At 36.4% G+C, this 21,717-nt stretch overlaps 1 protein-coding gene across 3 annotated transcripts in view; it reads right to left on the bottom strand.

The window, feature by feature from the left end:
- The window catches only part of ACBD6 (acyl-CoA binding domain containing 6), a 369,499-nt gene that overhangs the window by 228,586 nt on the left and 119,196 nt on the right, over positions 1 to 21,717 (bottom strand). For 2 of the 3 annotated variants that reach the window (XR_005215157.1, XM_037825238.1), the window contains exon 5: positions 14,960 to 15,065. Coding sequence is in view for 2 of the 3 variants with exons in the window: in XM_037825238.1 (XP_037681166.1) it covers positions 14,960 to 15,065 (106 nt within the window). In the remaining variant the exon portion in view is untranslated. Of the gene's footprint in view, positions 1 to 10,446; positions 10,469 to 12,719; positions 12,831 to 14,959; positions 15,066 to 21,717 lie in introns of those variants that run through there. The other variant, XM_037825239.1, reaches the window with a different exon arrangement.

Raw genomic sequence — 21,717 nt, 5'->3', positions numbered from 1 at the left:
GTATCTGACAAAAGACTGATATCTTGCATATACAAAGAAATCCTACAACTCAATGACAATAGTACAGACAGCCCAATTATAAAATGGGCAAAAGATATGAAAAGACAGTTCTCTGAAGAGGAAATACAAATGGCCAAGAAACACATGAAAAAATGTTCAGCTTCACTAGCTATTAGAGAGATGCAAATTAAGACCACAATGAGATACCATCTAACACCGGTTAGAATGGCTGCCATTAAACAAACAGGAAACTACAAATGCTGGAGGGGATGTGGAGAAATTGGAACTCTTATTCATTGTTGGTGGGACTGTATAATGGTTCAGCCACTCTGGAAGTCAGTCTGGCAGTTCCTTAGAAAACTAGATATAGAGCTACCATTCGATCCAGCAATTGCACTTCTCGGTATATACCCGGAAGGTCGGAAAGCAGTGACACGAACAGATATCTGCACGCCAATGTTCATAGCAGCATTATTCACAATTGCCAAGAGATGGAAACAACCCAAATGTCCTTCAACAGATGAGTGGATAAATAAAATGTGGTATATACACACGATGGAATACTACGCGGCAGTAAGAAGGAACGATCTCGTGAAACATATGACAACATGGATGAACCTTGAAGACATAATGCTGAGCGAAATAAGCCAGGCACAAAAAGAGAAATATTATATGCTACCACTAATGTGAACTTTGAAAAATGTAAAACAAATGGTTTATAATGTAGAATGTAGGGGAACTAGCAGTAGAGAGCAATTAAGGAAGGGGGAACAATAATCCAAGAAGAACAAATAAGCTATTTAACGTTCTGGGGATGCCCAGAAATGACTATGGTCTGTTAATTTCTGATGGATATAGTAGGAACAAGTTCACAGAAATGTTGCTATATTATGTAACTTTCTTGGGGTAAAGTAGGAACATGTTGGAAGTTAAGCAGTTATCTTAGGTTAGTTGTCTTTTTCTTACTCCCTTGTTATGGTCTCTTTGAAATGTTCTTTTATTGTATGTTTGTTTTCTTTTTAACTTTTTTTTTCATACAGTTGATTTAAAAAAGAAGGGAAAGTTAAAAAAAAAAAAGAAAAAAGAAAAACAAGGAGGAAAAAAAAAGATGTAGTGCCCCCTTGAGGAGCCTGTGGAGAATGCAGGGGTATTCGCCTACCCCACCTCCATGGTTGCTAACATGACCACAGACATAGGGGACTGGTGGTTTGATGGGTTGAGCCCTCTACCATAAGTTTTACCCTTGGGAAGACGGTTGCTGCAAAGGAGAGGCTAGGCCTCCCTATGGTTGTGCCTAAGAGCCTCCTCCCGAATGCCTCTTTGTTGCTCAGATGTGGCCCTCTCTCTCTGGCTAAGCCAACTTGAAAGGTGAAATCACTGCCCTCCCCCCTACGTGGGATCAGACACCCAGGGGAGCGAATCTCCCTGGCAACGTGGAATATGACTCCCGGGGAGGAATGTAGACCCGGCATCGTGGGACGGAGAACATCTTCTTGACCAAAAGGGGGATGTGAAAGGAAATGAAATAAGCTTCAGTGGCAGAGAGATTCCAAAACGAGCCAAGAGGTGACTCTGGTGGGCACTCTTACGCACACTTTAGACAACCCTTTTTAGGTTCTAAAGAATTGGGGTAGCTGGTGGTGGATACCTGAAACTATCAAACTACAACCCAGAACCCATGAATCTCGAAGACAGTTGTATAAAAATGTAGCTTATGAGGGGTGACAATGGGATTGGGAAAGCCATAAGGACCACACTCCACTTTGTCTAGTTTATGGATGGATGAGTAGAAAAATAGGGGAAGGAAACAAACAGACAAAGGTACCCAGTGTTCTTTTTTACTTCAATTGCTCTTTTTCACTCTAATTATTATTCTTGTTATTTTTGTGTGTGTGCTAATGAAGGTGTCAGGGATTGATTTAGGTGATGAATGTACAACTATGTAATGGTACTGTAAACAATCGAAAGTACGATTTGTTTTGTATGACTGCGTGGTATGTGAATATATCTCAATAAAATGATGATTAAAAAAAAAAAAACAAAAATGAGGGAGAGATTTAAAACATTTTCAGACAAACAGACACTGAGAGAGTTTGTGAATAAGAGACCGGCACTACAAGAAATACTAAAGGGAGTGCTACAGGCTGACAGGAAAAGACAGGAGAGAGAGAGTTGGAGAACAGTGCAGAAATGAGGATTATCAGGAAAGGTAAAAGAAGAGGAAAAAATAAGATATGACATATAAATTCCAAAAAACAAAATGGTAGTAGAAAGTACTGCCCTTACAGTAATAACACTAAATGTAAATGGATTAAACTCCCCAATAAAAAGACACAGACTCACTTTAGACACAAGGACAAACATAGACTGAAAGTGAAAGGTTGGAAAAAGATATTTCATGCAAACAACAACCAGAAAAAAGTGGGAGTAGCTATATTAATATCAGACAAGTTAGACATCAAAAGCAAAACAATTAAAAGAGACAAAGAAGGACACTATATATTAATAAAAGGGTCAATTCATCAAGAAAACATAACAGTTATAAATATTTATGCACCAAGCCAGAATGCCCCAAAATTCATGAGGCAAACACTGCGATCACTGAAAGGAGAAATAGATACCTCTACAAGAATAGTTGGAGACTTCAATACACCACTCTCATCAATGGATAGAACATCTAGACAGAGGATCACTAAAGAAACAGAGATGTTGAATGGTATGATAAATGAACTAGACTTGACAGACATCTATAGAACACTACATCCAACAACAGCAGGATACACTTTTTTCTCAAGTGCTCATGGAACATTCTCTAGGATAGACCACATGTTGGGTCACAAAGCAAGTCTCAACAAATTTAAAAATATTGATATTATACAAAACACCTTCTCAGACCACAATGGAATGAAGTTGGAAATAAATAAAAGGCAGAAGGTCATAAAATTCACAAACATATGGAGGCTAAACAACGTCCTCTTAGAAAACCAGTGGGTAAAGGAAGAAATTACAAGAGAAATTAGTAAATACCTCGAGGCAAATGACAATGAAAACACAACTTATCAAAACTTATGGGATGCAGCAAAGGCGGTGCTGAGAGGGAAATTTATTGCCCTAAATGCCTATATTAAAAGAGAAGAGAGAGCAAAAGTTGAAGAGGTAACTGCTCACCTGGCGGAATTAGAGAAAGAACAGCAAACTAACCCCAAAGCAAGCAGAAGGGAAGAAATAACAAAGATTAGAGCAGAAATAAATGCAATTGAGAACAGGAAAACAACAGAGAGAATCAACAAAACCAGAAGTTGGTTTTTTGAGAAAATCAATAAAATCGATGGACCACTGGCTAGGCTAACAAAAAAAAAAAAGAGAGCAGATGCAAATAAATGCAATCAGAAATGGGAAAGGAAATATAACTACTGACCCTGCAGAAATTAAGGAGATAATGAGAAGATACTATCTAGATACATCTAGACAACTTAGATGAAATGGACAACTTCCTAGAAAAGCATAAACAACCAACATTACCTCAACAAGAAATAGATGACCTCAACAAACCAATCACAAGAGACTGAGTCAGTCATCAAAAAGCTCCCAAAAAGGAAAAGCCCAGGACCAGATGGTTTCACATGTGAATTCTACCAAGCATTCAAGAATGAATTAGTACCAATCCTGCTCAAACTCTTCACAAAAATTGAAGAGGGAAAGCTACCTAACTCTTTCTATGAAGCCAACATCACCCTAATACCAAAACCAGAAAAAGATACTACAAAAAAAGAAAATTATAGACCAATTTCTTTAATGAATATAGATGCAAAAATCCTCAACAAAATACTCGCAAATCGAATCCAGCAGCACATTAAAAGAATTATACACCACGACCAGGTGGGATTTATTCCAGGTATGCAAGGCTGGTTCAACACAAGAAAATCAATTAATGTAATACACCACATCAATAAATCAAAGCAGAAGAACCACATGATCATCTCGATTGATGCAGAAAAGGCATTTGACAAAATTCAACATCCTTTCCTGATGAAAACACTTCAAAGGATAGGAATAGAAGGGAACTTTTTCAATATGATAAAGGCAATATATGAAAAACCCACAGCTAACATCACACTCAATGAGGAGAGACTGAAAGCTTTTCCTCTAAGATCAGGAACAAGACAGGGATGCCCACTATCACCATTGTTATTCAACATTGTGCTGGAAGTTCTAGCTAGAGCAATTAGGCAAGAAAAAGAAATAAAAGGCATCCAAATTGGAGAGGAAGAAGTAAAACTTTCACTATTTGCAGATGACATGATTCTATATGTAGGAAATCCAGAAAAATCTACAGCAAAGCTACTAGAACTAGTCAATGAATGCAGCAAAGTAGCAGGCTACAAGATCAACACGCAAAAATCTGTAGTGTGCCTATACACAAGTAATGTTCAGCAAGAGGAGGAAATCAAGAAAAAAATCCCATTTACAATAGCAACCAAAAGAATCAAGTATTTAGGAATAAACTTAACCAAGGACACAAAAGACCTTTACATAGAAAATTATAAGAAACTGCTAAAAGAAATTGAACAAGACCTGAAAAAATGGAAGAACATACCATGTGCATGGATTGGAAGACTAAATATAGTTAAGATGGCAATTTTACCTAAACTGATTTACAGATTCAATGCAATACCAATTCAAATCCCAAAAACTTACTTTACAGAAATAGAAAAACCAATAACAAAATTTATTTGGAAGGGTAAGGTGCCCCGAATAGCCAAAAATATCTTGAGAAAGAGGAACAAAGTGGGAGGTCTCACACTACCTGACTTTGAAGCATATTACAAAGCTACAGTGCTCAAAACAGCATGGTACTGGCATAAGGACAGATATACTGAACAATGGAATCGAATTGAGTGATCAGAAGTAGACCCTTGCATCTATGGACAACTGATCTTTCATAAGGCAGTGAAGCTGAAGCAACTGGGAAAGAGCAGCCTGTTCAATAAATGGTGTTTGGAGAACTGGATATCCATTTCCAAAAGAATGAAAGAGGATGTCCATCTCACACCTTATACCAAAATTAACTCAAAGTGGATCAAAGACTTAAACATTAGCACCAAGACCATAAAACTCTTAGAAGAAAATGTAGGGCAATATCTTAAAGATCTTGTGATAGGAGGTGGTTTCTTAGACCTCACACCCAAGGCACGAGCAACCAAAGAACAAATAGACAAATGGGATCTCCTCAAAATTAAACACTTTTGTACATCAAAGGACTTTGTCAGAAAAGTAAAAAGGCAACCTATACAATGGGAGATGATATTTGGAAACCACATATCAGATAAGGGTTTAATATCCCGAATATATAAACGAATCCTGCATCTCAATAACAGAAAGACAAACAATTCAATTAAAAAATGGGCAAAAGACATGAACAGACATTTTTCTGAAGAGGAAATACAAATGGCTCAAAAGCATATGAAAAAATGCTCAACTTCACTGGCTATTAAGGAAATGCAAATCAAAACCACAATGAGATATCATCTCACACCTGCCAGAATGGCCATTATCCAAAAAACAGAAAATGACAAGTGCTGGAGAGGATGTGGAGAAAGAGGCACCTTATTCATTGTTGGTGGGAATGTAGAATGGTGCAACCACTATGGAAGACACTATGGAGGTTCCTCAGGAAGCTAAATATAAATTTGCCATATGACCCAGCTATTCCATTGCTAGGTATATACTCAGAGGAACTGAAACTTAAGACACAAACAGACATTTGTAAACCGATGTTTATTGCAGCATTATTCACAATTGCCAAGAGATGGAAACAGCCCAAATGTCCATCAAAGGACGAGTGGATAAACAAACTGTGGTATATACACATGATGGAATATTATGCAGCTGTAAGACAGAACAAAGACATGGATCATGTAATAATGTGGATGAACCTAGAGGACATTATGTTGAATGAAGTTAGCCAGAAACAAAAGGACAGATTCTGTATGGTTTCACTAATATGAACAGACATTAATGAACAAACTTTGGGAGTTAAAAGCTGACAACACAGAGACCAGGAGATAGAAAGAGGGCAGAGATTAGCCATTTGATGCTGAAGGACTACAGAACGTTTAGGATTGATTGCATAGATCCAGAAATAGATAGCATAATACTGTGTGATGGTAGCACGGTATTGTAAGTACACTGAACAAAGATGTCTGTGAGTAAAGCTGAAAGAGGTGGGATAGGAGAATGTATGACACCAGAGGTAAAGATAGATGATAAAGACTGGGACTGCATAACGTGGCAAAAACTGGAGTGGCCAATGACCGTTACTAAATATACAAATATAAAAATGTTTTTGCATGTGGGAAAGCAAATGAATATCAACCATGTAGAAATTTGAAAAGGGGATGGTATTCAGGAAAAAACATAATCAAAGCAAACTGGAGTCTATGGTCAAAAGTAACATTGTAATATACCTCCATTAAATGTAACAAAGGCAATATGCCAATGCTAAATGTATATGAGAGGGGGATATAGGGGAGAAATATGGGATTCTTGGTAGTGGTGTTATTTGCTGTCCTTACTAGTATATTGTATTGTATGACGTTATTTTTCTTTTTATCATTTTTTTCTTATTGCTAAAAAAAAAACAATTTTTCTTGTAGTAATCAGTATGTTCAAGTGCTGATTGTGGTGATAAATGTACAACTTTATGATGATACCATGAACAACTGATTGTACACTGTGGATAAATGTATGGTATGTGAATATAACTCTATAAAATTGTAGGAAAATATATATATAGGAGTAAAAGTGTTGGAGAAAACATGGTGAGAGGGATGATGCCTCACCAATATGGACTAACTACAATGTGTAAACTCAGAATTGAATTTTAGAACATAGCCTAACGTGGACACAATAATTTTAATAGTCCCTAGATTGTAAGCTCTTACAGCAGTTAACTCTATCCCTGAATTGTAAGGCCTATCTCTAAACTTTGAGATGCTGATCCCCCAGTGTGTAACCTGATTGGTCTCTGGAACAATGCATATCTCTGAGACACCTGAAACTCAGAGCTAGAGCTCAGCAGATATGAATGTCAGTATTAGTGCATACAGCCACTGTCAAAAAAAAAAAGCTGAAAAAGAGCCCAGACTTCAATTAGTGACATGAATGAAGCAGGTCTGGTTAAGACCAGGGCAAGCCAGGCCAAAGGGTAAAGGTTGAAACTGATTGTGTTTTAAAACTTCAACTTCCATATGAGATCAAGGGAATAGATAACTATTTGGTGCAGGATCTAAATTTTCTAAACGGTAGAATTCTACAGTCGATTTGTTCAAACACCACAATTGCATGGAACTCTGAATAGGAAGTGAGGTATGGTAGGTTAGTATAGGCTGGAGTGAAATAGTGACACATCCCAGAGTAATTTGGGCAGATAATAAAAAATATATTTACAGCCTCCCCCTCCCCAGCCCCAAGGATCTGGGGGAAGGTGCGGATGTGTTGGACATCCTCACCTGGACTGGTGTTGATGTTGTCACAAACATTGGGACTGGCGGTTTGATGTGCTGAGCCCTCGAGCACGGGACTTGCCCTTATGAAGTTCATTACCACAGAGGAGAGTCTAAACTTGCATGTAATGGTGCTTAAGAGTCTCCCCCTGAGTACCTCTTTGTTGCTCAGATGTGGCCCTCTCTCTCTCTAACTGAGCCATCTCCACAGGTGAACTCGCTGCCCTCCCCTCTACGTGGGACCCGACTCCCAGGGTTGTAAATCTCCCTGGCAATGCAGAATATGACTCCCGGGGATGAATGTGGACCCGGCATCGTGGGACTGAGAGTATCTTCTTGACCAAAAAGGGGATGCAAAATGAGACGAAATAGTTTCAGTGGCTGAGAGATTTCAAATGGAGTCGAGAGGTCACTCTGGTGGACATTCTTATGCACTATACAGATAACACCTGTTAGGCGTTAATGTTTTGGAATAGCTAGAAGTAAATACCTGAAACTACCAAACTCCAACCCAGCAGTCTGGACTCTTGAAGACAATTATATAATAATGTAGATGACAAGGGGTGACAGTGTGATTGTGAAGACCTTGTGGATCACACCCCCTTTATCTAGTGTATGGATGAGTGGAGGAATGGGGATAAAAACTAAAGGACAAATGGGGTGGGATGAGGGGATGATTTGGGTGTTCTTTTTCACTTTTATTTTTTATTCTTGTTCTGGTTCTTTCTGATGTAAGGAAAATGTTCAGAGATAGATTGTGGTGATGAACGCATAACTATGTTATTATACTGTGGACAGCGGATTGTATACCATGGATGACTATATGGTGTGTGAATGTATTTCAATAAAACTGAATTTAATTAAAATAAATAAATAAATAAATAAATAAATAAATAAATAAATAAATAAAGTGAATTAGACTCAGAGAAATTTGGAGAAAAGCCCTGGAGAAGCTAAGAGATGACCCACAAAAAACATAAGAGGAAGCCACTGAAGCCAGAAGCTGAAAGCAATGACAACTGGAACAGAAGGAGTTGCAGACAACAGAAGGACTTGCAGACACAGGCCATGTGCCTTCCCATGTGACAGAGGTGTCTCAGAAGCCAGCAGCCTGTCTTCAGAGCCCAGGGTGGCAGGGAATTCCTGTGCACTGGGTGGCGCCATGAGCTGGGCTGACTGTACGCTCCACACTGAGGATAAACACAAAGTGGGAATCCCCTGATCTGAGATGGATGGCAATGAAAGTTACATATCTCTTCCCACAGAGGTAACCACTATGATTGGAGAAGAGCCATTTTAACACCAGAAAAAGAGGAAGGATATAATCTTAGAGAAAAAAAAGAGAGGTTTTTTTTCCCCCAAAAAAAGAACAGTTGGGGAAAAAAGATGTGCATGTATTTTTCCTTTCTTTATCCATCCATTCATCTGTTTACCAAGTGGTTTTTACACTCCTTCTATGAATGAGGTATTGTTCTAGGTGCAAGAGATACATTCGAGAACAGAACAGTGACTATAGCCTGCCCTCATGGAGTTGGCATTCTTGCGGGGACTGCATTTGAAACTGGGATACCTCATAGAAGCCCAGGTAAATGAGTTGTGGAAACTCCTCAGAAGCTAAAGGAAGAGGGCACCTCAGGGGACTGAGTGGTGCCCACTTCACTTTCAGCACGTGGAGTATAGAGATGAACAGGACAGAGGGTCCACCTGCCTTCTTCAAGACTGGCTCAGAGTCCTACTGGCCGGCTAGGACAACTCATTGAAGGTCTTCATGCATGAGTCCCAACAGGGCTCTAGAGGCAGAGACTGGCACTAGTTTGGTCCAGTGCCTCGTACAAATGCAAGAGATGTAGAGGGGTAAATATTAAGGAGCTGAGAAGAGAGTGAGCAGTTTTTATTATTTGATGGGGTTTCTGTTCATGCAAAGAAACCAGCTAAATTGGTCTGCCACTTTCTTCCTTCCTTTCTCATCTTTCAAATATCTGGGATTATCTTTGGGCCAAAATAGCAATTGAGCTGTAATAAAAAGTACCAGGCTCTGTTCATGGTTCTCCAATCAGGAGTTCGGTGGGAAGTGTGAAGCTCGACCTTTCCACTTTTCCTTCCAGAAACACTTTCCTCTGTGTGAAATTTTGAATGCAGAAAAATATGTGTCTGTAACACACACACACACACATATGTATGTGTTTATACACATGATCATAACATATGTATTATTTTCCATTATGTTTTTAGTTAACATGCCGTATATATTTAGATTTACATATATTTAGATTTATATACTGTATACATTTTTGACTGAACAATATATTTTGTATATATAGAACCCTGATTTTTTTCAGTGTTCCTCAGTATTTTATGAATTTTTTTGTCCTCTTTCTATTTAACCAACATATGTCTCATGCTTCATCGTTTACAAACACTAGCCCATTTAACCATCATTATGTCCATGGGATAGGTATAATTGGGATCCCCATTTTCTCAAGGAAACTGAGGTACAAAAAGGCCAAGTCACTTGCTCAAGACCACACTATCAGTAGCAGAATAAATAGCAAAACTATTCTAAAATTCCCATATTGGTGGCCATAAGTTTCCAGTTTTCAGCTGTTGCTGATAACGCTGCAGCCAATAACCTGGGGACACAGCAAGAAGCCCAAAGAAGAGAGGGGCAGGAAATCGGGTCCAGAAGGGGTTGAGAAAGGCAGAAGGAGCTACCGGAACACATAGGAGAAAGAAGGGCCGGAGGTTGGAGTGTGTGTAGGAAGAAGCCCATAGAAAGAAAACCTTTCACAGTGTCTCGGGGGGTAGAAAGCACAGACCATGTGTCCATCAAGTGCAATTTGTCTTGAGGACAAGGCTCAAAGTAGCCAAAGAAAGCTTACTGGGTAGCGTTACCTGCTGGAGAGGCAGATTATTCAGCCACAAGCAATACTTCTGACAGTCATGATTTTTCAGTGTTTTGGATGCTAAATACGGAAGAATATCACATTATGTTATCGAGCAGCATATTAACACGGTTTCCTGTATTCACCTGGCAAATACTCAGTATCACATCAAATCAAATGCATACTTAATGTATGGAAGCTGTTTATGTTAGGGTGACATTTTATGGCTAAACTAAGAGAAAGATTTTTGTTTAAGGATCATTAAGAGGTTTATAGAAATGAAAACAAGCAGTTGAAAAATAAAAATAATAATAACTAATGAAAATGAAAGTTAGTAGAAATTGTAAAAAGCCTTAGATATGGTCAAATAAAAAGTAAAAAGAACAGAAATGTCCTCCTGAAAATGCTTCTAAAATGTAGAAGCCAAAGTTTAGATTTTGAGAACAAAACAGAGCTCCCCCAAACAGAAGTGTTTCTGTAATAAATGTCATTGTCACTAAACGGTTTTAAAAAGCCCTTGTTCACAGAGAGCTATACCATGTTGCTGGATGAGAACATTTAATATTACAAAGGTATACATTTTTCTCCAAATTAAACCATACACTGAACACCATTTAAAAAAATCCCAATAGAATTCTGAGATTCTTGAGAAGGAGTGCTAACATAGAAATATAGAAATCATGACACAATAAACATTTCAGAAACAGGTCCAAATAGGCATCTAAAAACTTTGTCTTAAATTAAAATACTTCAGTTTAGGGAGAAAAAAAATGAACTGTCTAATAAAGGATGTTGAAAACAAATAACTGATGTTGAAACAAAAGATGCTTTCCTGGGTCCCATCAAATTGCCAAAAATAAAATTTATAAAAATTCCCATTTTTCGGCAATAGAGAGAGGGCAGGAAAGCGAACATTCTCAGAGTTTAGAGGGAGTTTAAACTAGTATATTTCTAGAGGGAAATTATATATATATGTATATAGAGAGAAAATCTTTAACAATATCTGTACTTTGTGAACCAGTAAATGCATTTCTAAGTACATATTCTACAGAAATAAATGTTGATTTAATTCTTAAGGATGTTAAAAAATTAAAAAAAAAAGAAAGTGAAATACACTTTAAGGATAAAGGACAATACTAACTGCATTTTAAAACTTCAAATTCCATGTGAAACCAAGGGAAGAGATGTTTAGTTGGCGCAAGATCTATATTTCCTAAACAATGTAACTCACACAGTTCATTCAAGTACCATAATTACATGGAATTTTTAATAGGAAGTGAGAGCTGGTAGGTTTGTATAGATTAATGTGAAATAGTGACACATCCTAAAGTAATTTGGACAGAGAATAAAAATATATATGCAGCGCCTCCCTGAGGAGCTGGGGGGAAATGCAGAGGTGTTGGGCTTCCTCACCTGGATTGTTGCTGATGTTCTCAAAAACACTGACGTGCTGAGCCCTATATCACAGGACTTGCCCTTATGAAGCTAGTTACTCCAAAGAAGAGGCTAAACCTGCTTATAATTGTGCCTAAGAGCCTCCCCATGAGTACCTCTTTGTTGCTCAGATGTGGCCCTCTCTCTCTAGCCAACCCAACTCGGCAGGTGAACTCACTGCCCTCCCCTCTACGTGGGATCTGACTCCCAGGGATGTAAATTTCCCTGGCAATGCAGGATATGACTCCCAGGGATGAATTTGGACCCTACATCTTCTTGACCAAAGAGGGGAAGCGAAATGAAATGAAACAAAGTTTCAGTGGCTGAGAGATTCCAAATGGAGTCGAGAGGTCACTCTAGTGGGCATTCTTATGCACTTTATAGATAATCCTTTTTAGGTTTTAATGCATTGGAATAGCTAGAAGTAAATACCGGAAACTATCAAACTGCAACCTAGTAGACTTGACACCTGAAGATGACTGTACAGCAATGTAGCTTACAAGAGGTGACAGTGTGATTGTGAAAATCTATGGATCATACTCCCCTTATCCAGTGTATGGATGGATGAGAAAGATGAGGACAAAAACTAAATGAAAAATAGGGTGGGGGGTGATTTGAGTGTTCTTCTTTACTTTTATTTTTTATTCTTATTTTCACTTTTATTTATTTATTATTTTATTTATTTCATTTATTGTCACAATGTCTCAGCATCCTAGACCTCAGTGACCACCCTAGACACCTGCTTAAACAAGAGAAACAGCTTCCTCCTCTCCTCCTCATGTCCCACCTGAGTTGAGCCCCTGCAAAAGTCAAATGTAAACTCCCCAATCCCCACTCTTGCTTGACCAACTGCAATGACTATAACACTATAAAAGCACAGGTCCTAGGCCACTGTAACCTTTTGCTCCCCACCAGCCTGGTGGAACCACACTCCTGATGTGTTTCCCTGGACAGCCCTGCAGGACGTAGCACTCCTTGTTCCAGGACCCATGAGGGCTAATAAACTTTTCTTTCACAAAAAAAAAAAAAAAAAAAAAAAAAAGTGAATTAGACTTTATACCCAAAGCACAAGCAACAAAAAAAAAACAAAACAAAAAAAACAGATAAATGCAACCTCATCAAAATTAAAAACTTTTGCACATCAAAGGACTTTATCTTGAAAATAAAATGACAACCTACACAATGAGAGAAATATTGGGAAACCACATATCCAATAAGGGTTCAATATCCAGAATATATAAAGAATTTCTTCAACTTAACAACAAACAACCCATTTTTAAAATGGGCAAAAGGTCTGAATAGACATTTCCCCAAAATGATATACGATTGGCCAGAAAGCACATGAAAAGGTAGTCAACATCATTTGCCATCAGGGAAACACAACTCAAAACCACAAGATACCATTTCACACTCATTAGAATGGCAGCTATTTAAAAAAAAAAAAAAAAAAAAGGGAAATTTAGTCTCTAGGGTATTAAAACAGCTAGAAGGAAACAAATGAAATGGTGGAATTGTAACCCATAACATTCGTTGAAATTTGCTCTATTAACACTTCTTAAAGTGTAGCGTGAAAGTTATCACTTTTCGGTAAACATATTTCAATAAATATATTATTTTTGTATATATTATATATTATACTATATATATATTTATTGTAATACAGTACAATAAAAATGTTTTTAAAAAAGGGAAAATTACAAATGTTGGAGAGGATGCAGAGAGATAGGAACACATTCATTGCTGGTGGTGATGCAAAATGGTGCAGCCACTGTGGAAGACACTTTGGCAGTTTATCAGAAAGTTAAGTATAGAATTACCATATGACCCAGCAATCCACTAACATATAAAGAATTGAAAGCAGGGACTTGAACAGATGTTTTCACACTGATGTTCGTAGTGGCATCATTCACAACTGCCAAAAGAAAGCTGCAACCCAAGTGTACATCAACAGAAGAATGGATAAACAAAGTGTGGTATATACATACAATGGAATATTAAGAAGGAATGGAATATTAAGAAGGAATGGAATATTAAGAAGGAATGGTGTCCTGATACATGCAACAACATGGATGAACCTTGAAAACATTATGCTGAGTGAAATAAGCAGACAAAAAAAGGACAAATATTGCATGATCTCACTGATTTGAAATAATCAGAATAAGCAAACTCAGAGAGTCAGAATCTAGAATATAGTTTACCAGGAGGTAGGGAATGGGAAGTTAAGGATTAAAATGTACAGGGTTCCTATTTGGAACAATGGAAATGTTTTGATAATGGATGGTGGGGATGGTAGTACAACATTGTGAAAATAATTAACAGCACAGAAATATATATCTGAATGTAGTTAAAAGGGGAAATTTTAGGTTGTATATATGTTAACAGAATAAAAAATTTTTAAAAAATCCATGGAACTACACTACACAGTGAACCATAACTCAAACCATGGATTATAGTTAATAGTACACTACAAGTGTGCTTTCATCAATTGTAATAAATGTTCCAAATCAATACTATGTGTTAATAATAGGATGGTATATGGGAATCCTGTATTTTACGCATGACTGTTCTTAACCCACAACTTCTCAGAGAAAAATAAAGTGAATTAGCAAATTTTGCTCCTAAATTTAGGGACAGTTTAAGCCCAATATGTGAAGTTTTATTCATAAAACAAATAAGTAATCTATATTATGAAATAATTTATTATACGATTCCATTAAATAGTGGGCCCACATTTTAAATTACTGGATTTTCAAATATTCGAACACACAGTTTTCTAGAAATATTATTATTGAGCTAAGTACAATATACCTGTTTAAGATATGACAGAAGATGCTAATGCTATTTATATATGAGATTTTTGACATCACCTATAGATTACAATTATTGCCATAAACAAATAAAAGTTATTTAACTATTGGTACTTCAAGCTACTAACTTCTACAACATGGATAGAAACATGTTCAATATATACACATAAACTATTTTAACTAGGCGACGACACCATCTCATTTAGATATCCTGATTTGTTCTTAACCATAGCATGCTCTGAGCTGCAGTTCACAGACCTGATATTGAGAAGAAGACACTGGGCACAAGAACAAAAAATATGAAAATAAAGAGCAGGGTATGTTGTCATACCTCTTCATCTTTCATATTCACATCCACTTTTTTCGATGTGATGGCTTTGGTTATATGGTCAATGTTGTTTTCCCTGCAGTAATCAAATATGTTTTTGTCTTCCTCCCTAATTAGAGTAAAAAAAAAAAAGTGTTGGCTTACCAGGTAATACATAAAAGTCACATATTTTTAACACAACCTACTTGCTACTGACATAGACATTAATGGAATCTCTATTTTAATTTAAAAAATTTACATGAAGAATATTGATATTTGATAAGACATGATGTAGCTGACCTCTGAAAAGACTAAAGTTCTTGGCAACTTGTTTTAACAAGTTGCACTAAGTATACTAATATAACATCCTAAAGTAGATTTTCTCAGTGCTCTTTCTTTCCCCAGTTACTTTTACAGGCTTATAGGTACATAGCACTGCAGTAAGATCATTTACTATTGTCTGCACAGAGGTATTCAAAGGTCAGGACATAGCTTACTACCTGCGTTAAAGGAAAACAGAATAAGTTGATTTTTTACACAGGTTTTAAAAATGTATACACTAAAGTAATTTTCCTAAGAAAATATAATTAATTAGAAAAAAGGAGGCTTCACAACTTCAGAAATCTTTTATGAGACATAGTAGAAACCAAGACTGGAAACAAAATCTGGGAAGCATACTAAGTACGTGGCACTATTCTAAGTATATTGTACATATGAACTAATTTAATTTTATCCAACACCTTCACTTTACAAATGAAGAAATAGGTAAGAAGAGGTTAAACGGCCTGCCAAATAGCACCATATTTATCAGTGATAAAACCAGAGCAAAAACCCACTCAGATCAAATAACTTTTTGTATAGTACATTCTTCTCTCTTGGCTAGTCAGCTGTAGCCCATTCCAGAATCTAAAGCAAAAGTTCTTAACATGGGTCTTTGAGTCCTATAAAATAGTATACCGAATTGCAAGATGCATGTGCATTTTTCTGGGTGTAGGGGGTTCAGGGGGACACTGGTTCAATCAGATTCTCAAAAGGAATTATGACCCTATTATTTGGGAATATTAACAATGAAAATGCCCCATATGTGGAATGAATTATCTGGACAGGTGTAAAAGAATGTATTTTGAGTTCCAAAAGTTAAACTAGTGCATTTTATAAACTGCAAGGCCATAGCTTCCATTTATCAGAAATCAAAACACCTGGTCATAGGGAGTCCTCATACCTTAAAAGCCAATTTAAACACCTTATACCCTATAAAAAGTTATTTCTACTCATAGCTCATTATCTTAAAACACAGTGCTTTGACATCAACCATTAAAACCTTTTTAAAATCTGACGTATTTTATGGAGGAGGGTACTGGGCATTGTTGGTAACAGATATGAAGATAAACAAGAAAGATTGACTTATAAAATGTGCGAACTGTTAACATATGATAGAATTTGATCCTTATAAAGACCCATAAGAGTACAGAGGAGAAAGAGCCAGTTTCAAGCTGGAGAAAATAAGGTGGGCTTCAAGGAAGAAATCATGTTTAATAGGAATATATAAGTTGAAAATGCAGTTTTGCAGAAGAGAAAATGAATTTGCAGATAACTTATTCTGTAAAGAAAATAGGATAGTCTGAGGCCAAAACCCCAGAAAGTTCTATTTTTCAATTAGGGCTGCATACACAACTTTATTTAACCACCATTAAAAACACTGTTCCTATGAAAAACTGCTTTCAGAGTTTCAACTTTGGAATAATAGGGACCTACATTCCTTCAATCCAGAGACCATCTACTTCAAGAGGCAGCAACCTCAACGGTGAGAGAAAGGACAATGTCATTTTAAGTCGTAATTAAAGATACACTACTCATCAATTGTCTTGAATTTGAAAATAATGAGGAGTTGGGGGATGGGGGAGTGGGTACAGAAAGGAAAGTAAGGATGATCCTTGGGCAGTATGCACCCATAACCCAATAATATGTAAACGTTATTCATAGATGAGAAGATCTTCTGAGTGGTCTCTCTTCTGAATCGAAATCCCCAATGTGCATGTATACCCACCCCAAGGCATAATCAGTAAATGAGAAAACATAGTACAAAATTATTATGTATTTTGCTTAATACATTTTCAACATGTTTTTTATATACATCATCTATATCAATTATTTTTTTTTGGTATGTGAATTTTTTGAAGGGCAGGGGGTGTTTCCTCATCTAAATAACTGCTTAGCATCTATAGTTTATCATTCCCAAATATGTCCCAAATACATAGAGGTATTTATAAGATACTTCAGGGTGGAGTACACAATTTAGATATCAAAAAAAGAAATTCAATAAAATCATCACAAATGTGCTACAAAGCTGAATGACTAATAAAAAAAAAAGTAAGTGCTACTTTAAAGGCTTAATATAGCTATCACTCTCCCCTCCCACACACACACCTCCTCAGTATTGACTAGCTAATGTGCCAGCAACCTGTCCTTATACAATGTCACCACCCAGTGGCCAAAATAGAGAAATGTCTGGAGCAATATCATGCCACAACTCCTTTCTTAACCTCCTCCAACACAATTATGTAGGTACAGTGTATAAATACCTCTCTTTCCCTCTCTACATTTCCCTGTTAAGAGCTCTGTTGGGTACTGAATTATGTCCCCTACAAAGGGCATGTTCAGATTCCAACCCCTAGTTCTGTGGATGCAACCCATTTGTAATCAGGACGTTTGAGGATGTTACTGTATTAGTTAGGGTATGCCCAAACTGGATGAGAGTGGGCCTTAACCCAATGTGGTTGAAGTCCTTATAAGCAAAGGAAATTGGACACGGAAAGAGAAGAAGCCACGGGGAGCAGCCAGAAGCTGGAAGTCAACAGAACCTGGAAGCTAAAAGAGAAGATACCACCATGTGCATTGCCATGTTACAGAAAAGCCAAGGAACCCCAAAGACTGCGGGCCAGCAGGAAGACACTAAGAGCAAGCAAGCCTTGTGGCTTCTGAAATCATTAGCCAATAAATCTCTGTTGTTAAGCCTACCCATTATAGTATTTGTTTTATCAGATGGGAAAAGAAAACAAGCACAATACATTCTTCTACTGGCAATCTTTTCCTCTATATCCATTCTTATCTTAAATGAAACATGTGCCAATGAATCCAATCATTATGAAATACAGAACCTCAATAAATGTTTTTGCCTTCCACATCTTCTCACTTGATCCTTTTCTCTCTTATGATTCTTATCCAGTTATCTTTCTCTTTGTTGAATTTGATTCAGAAAACTACTATATTACTACTCTATGGATGAGTATGAATTATGTTAGTGATGCTACCCTCAAGGATGCCTCACATTCTCCATAGTACAAGGCAGGAAGTCTCTCCTTAGACTACCCCAAGCTTTCTGAAATAGACAGAAAATACATTTATACAAATGGAAAAGTCACTGGCTTTCTTTGGAATTCTTTTGAAATATAAGGGAACAACATTATGGGAATTTAGTATTTAAGTATGGTAGTCTTATCTCTAAGTCCAAGAATAGATCCTTGCCCATTTCTAAAAATGTTATCCACTTGCCTTTTTATACAGATTGCATTGCCCTACTAAAATGATATTTTAAGTGACAGCCAAGTTTCATGGCAAGCCACCTAAAATCCATTTAACTACTATTTCATCTACCTCACAGGATTAAAAACACATTTATGGGGCTAGCTCAGAAATCAAATTATGCAATAGATACATTCAATAAACCACCCATTCAGTTAAAATATTTGAGTGAGTCACAATTATATAGAAAACACAGTATTCCAGAAAAGACTGTGAATAAACACTTACAGAATGAATGAAAACAAAAAGAACAGTAGGCCAATATTTACACAAATATAAACAAATGAATGCATTAATTTCTCAAACTAGGAAATATATACCTGTGGGCTCTCTAGATAGCTAAGTGTGTATAACTTTGAGTTAATTTCTGGCTCAAATTCCAAATGTATTCTTTCCTAAACTAATCTACCTGAAAAGACAGCTATGGTATATATTTCATCACCATTCTCCTCTTCCACTTTCCCTTTGGTCAATCACGTCCCTCCTAGAATACCAAACAACACTCTTCTCATTAGTAAGGTGTTAAGTCTAGGAAGTATATTCAAAAACATGACTAAGATTTAGCAAATGACCATTAATTAAAACTGTCAGTTTTTTTGCTTAAAAGTACTCTGTTTAACAAATATACTAAGAAAGTTTTGGGAAACATCAACCCCAGTTTGAACTGCCAGAATATAAAATCCTCCATGATACCAAAGAAAGGTACAATTTTGGTGAAAGACTGGTGTTGGGAAGCCTCCTGTAACTGAGGTTGGGGGATGGAAGAGGTGAAACAAACAAAACAAAAAATTAACTTGTTGATAAACTGTCAGATTTCAGTAATAAATAACATTCATCTGATAAATAAACTATCCTTAAAGCCTCATACATCTTATTAAGAGACACTTCCAATAAAATTAACTTATGTCTAATAATTATTTAACAAAATTTGAAACATGTTTTGATCAACTGTATAGAAATAATAATTTTAATGGTAATTCAAATGAGAAAAAATCTAATGCTTAAAGTTTTGGGGCCATAGAAAATTAAAACTTTTAAAATTTGAATTTATAAACATATTTTTGTTGCAGAGAATTAGGATGGCATGATAAAACTATGGAAAATTTTATTGCTGAAACATAAAATTATGCAGGATAAGTGGAATAAAAGGAGAAAACGGGACAATACAAAATTTCAAACTCTTAAAGAATTTGTTCATGATTTGTTTTTTTACTAATTTTTTTTATTGTGGTAACATATATACAACCTAACATTTCCCATTTTAACCACCTTCAAGCACACAATTCAGTGACAATAATTATATTCACAATGTTGTACCATCCTTACCACCATCCAAGAAAATTTCCATCATCCCAAATTCTGTACCCAATAAATAATGACTCCCCATTCCTCCTTCTCACCCCTTCCAGCATCTTGTACTTTACTTTCTGTCTCTATGAATTTGCATATTCCAGTTATTTCATATGTGGATCATACAATATTGGCTCTTTTGTGTCTGACTTACTTTATTCAGTATGGTATCTTCAAGGCTCATCCATGCAGTGGCATGTATCAGAATTTAATTCCTTCTTAAGGATCATATCCCATTTTATGTATATACCACATTTTGTTCATGGGTGCTTGGGTTACTTCTACCTTTTGGTTACTATGAATAATGCTGCTATGAACATCCATGTATCCCTATCTGTTCAAGTCTCTGCTTTCAATACTTTGGAGTACATATATTTATGTATATACCTAGAAGTGGGGCTGCCAAATCATATGGTAAATCTACGTTAAACTTTTTGAGGAACGACCAAACTGGTTTTCAAAGAGGCTGCACCATGTTTCACGCCCATCAACAAGGTAGGCAGGTTCCTATTTCTCTGAATACTCTGAATACTTGTTATTTCCCTTTAAAAAAAAATTAGTAGATATGAAATAGTATCTTATCATGGCTTTGATTTGCACTTCCCTAATGGCTAATGATGTTGAGCATCTTTTCATGTACTTACTGGTCATCTGTATATCTTCTTTGGAGAAATGTCTACCCAAGTCTTTTGCCCATTTTTTAATTGGGTTGTTTGTATTTTTGATGTTGAGTTACAGGAGTTCTTTATGTAATGTGAATGGATATTAAAGCCCTTATCAAATATATGATTCCAAATATTTTCTCCCATTCTGTAAGCTGTCTTTTTACTGTCTTGATAATGTCCTTTGACGCACAAAAGTTTTTAGTTTTGATAAAGTCCAATTTATCCATTTTTTCCTTTTGTTGCTCATGCTTTTTGGTGTAAAGTCTATGAATACAAGGTCCTGAAGATATTGTTCTACATATTCTTCTAAGAGTTTTATAGTTTCAGTTTTTATGTTCAAGCTGTTGATTCATTTTGAATTCATTTTCATATATGATACGAGGTAGAGGTCCATTTTCATTCTTTTGCATGTGGATATCTGGTTGTCCCAGCACTATTTGTGGAAGGGACTATTTTTTCTTCATTGAGTAGACTTGGCACCCTCATCGAAAATCAACTGGCCACAGATGTGTGGGTTTACTTCTGAACTCTCAATTCTATTCCATTTGTCTATATATCTGTTCTTGTGCCATTACCATGCTGTTTTACTTACTGTAGCTTTATATCAAGTTTTAAAATCAGGAAGTGCGAGTCCTCAAACTTTGTTTTTTTTTCAAGAGGGTTTTGGCTATTCAGGACCCCTTGCCCTGCTATATGAATCTGCTGATTTGCTCTTCCATTTCTGCAAAGGTTGCTGTTGGAATTCTGATTAGGATGGCACTGAATCTCTGAACTGCTTTGGGTAATACTGATATCTTCATGATAGTAAGTCTTCCAAACCATGAACACAGAATATCTTTTCATTTATTCACATCATAATTTTTTTCACAATGATTTATAGTTTTCTGTGTACAAGTCTTTTACATCTTGGTTCTATTTATTCCTGGATATTTTAATCTTTTAGTTGCTATTGTAAATGGAATTGTTTTCTTGATTTCCTTTTCAAGTTGTTCAGTGCTGGTGTATAGAAACACCACCGATTCCTATGTACTGATCTTGCTCCCTGCCACTTTGCTCAATTCATTTATTAGCACTAGTAGCTTTCTTATAGATGTTCAGGCATTTCTTTAATCAAAATCAGATTTTTTTAATTAATCTTTTTATTTTGATATAATTGTAGATTCCCATTCAGTTGTAAACCTTGTA

The sequence above is a fragment of the Choloepus didactylus genome, chromosome 2, assembly GCF_015220235.1.
Source record: "Choloepus didactylus isolate mChoDid1 chromosome 2, mChoDid1.pri, whole genome shotgun sequence".
Taxonomy (NCBI): Eukaryota; Metazoa; Chordata; class Mammalia; order Pilosa; family Megalonychidae; genus Choloepus; species Choloepus didactylus.
Note: the sequence above shows the minus strand (reverse complement) of the source record. Positions and strands in the feature narration are given on the sequence as shown.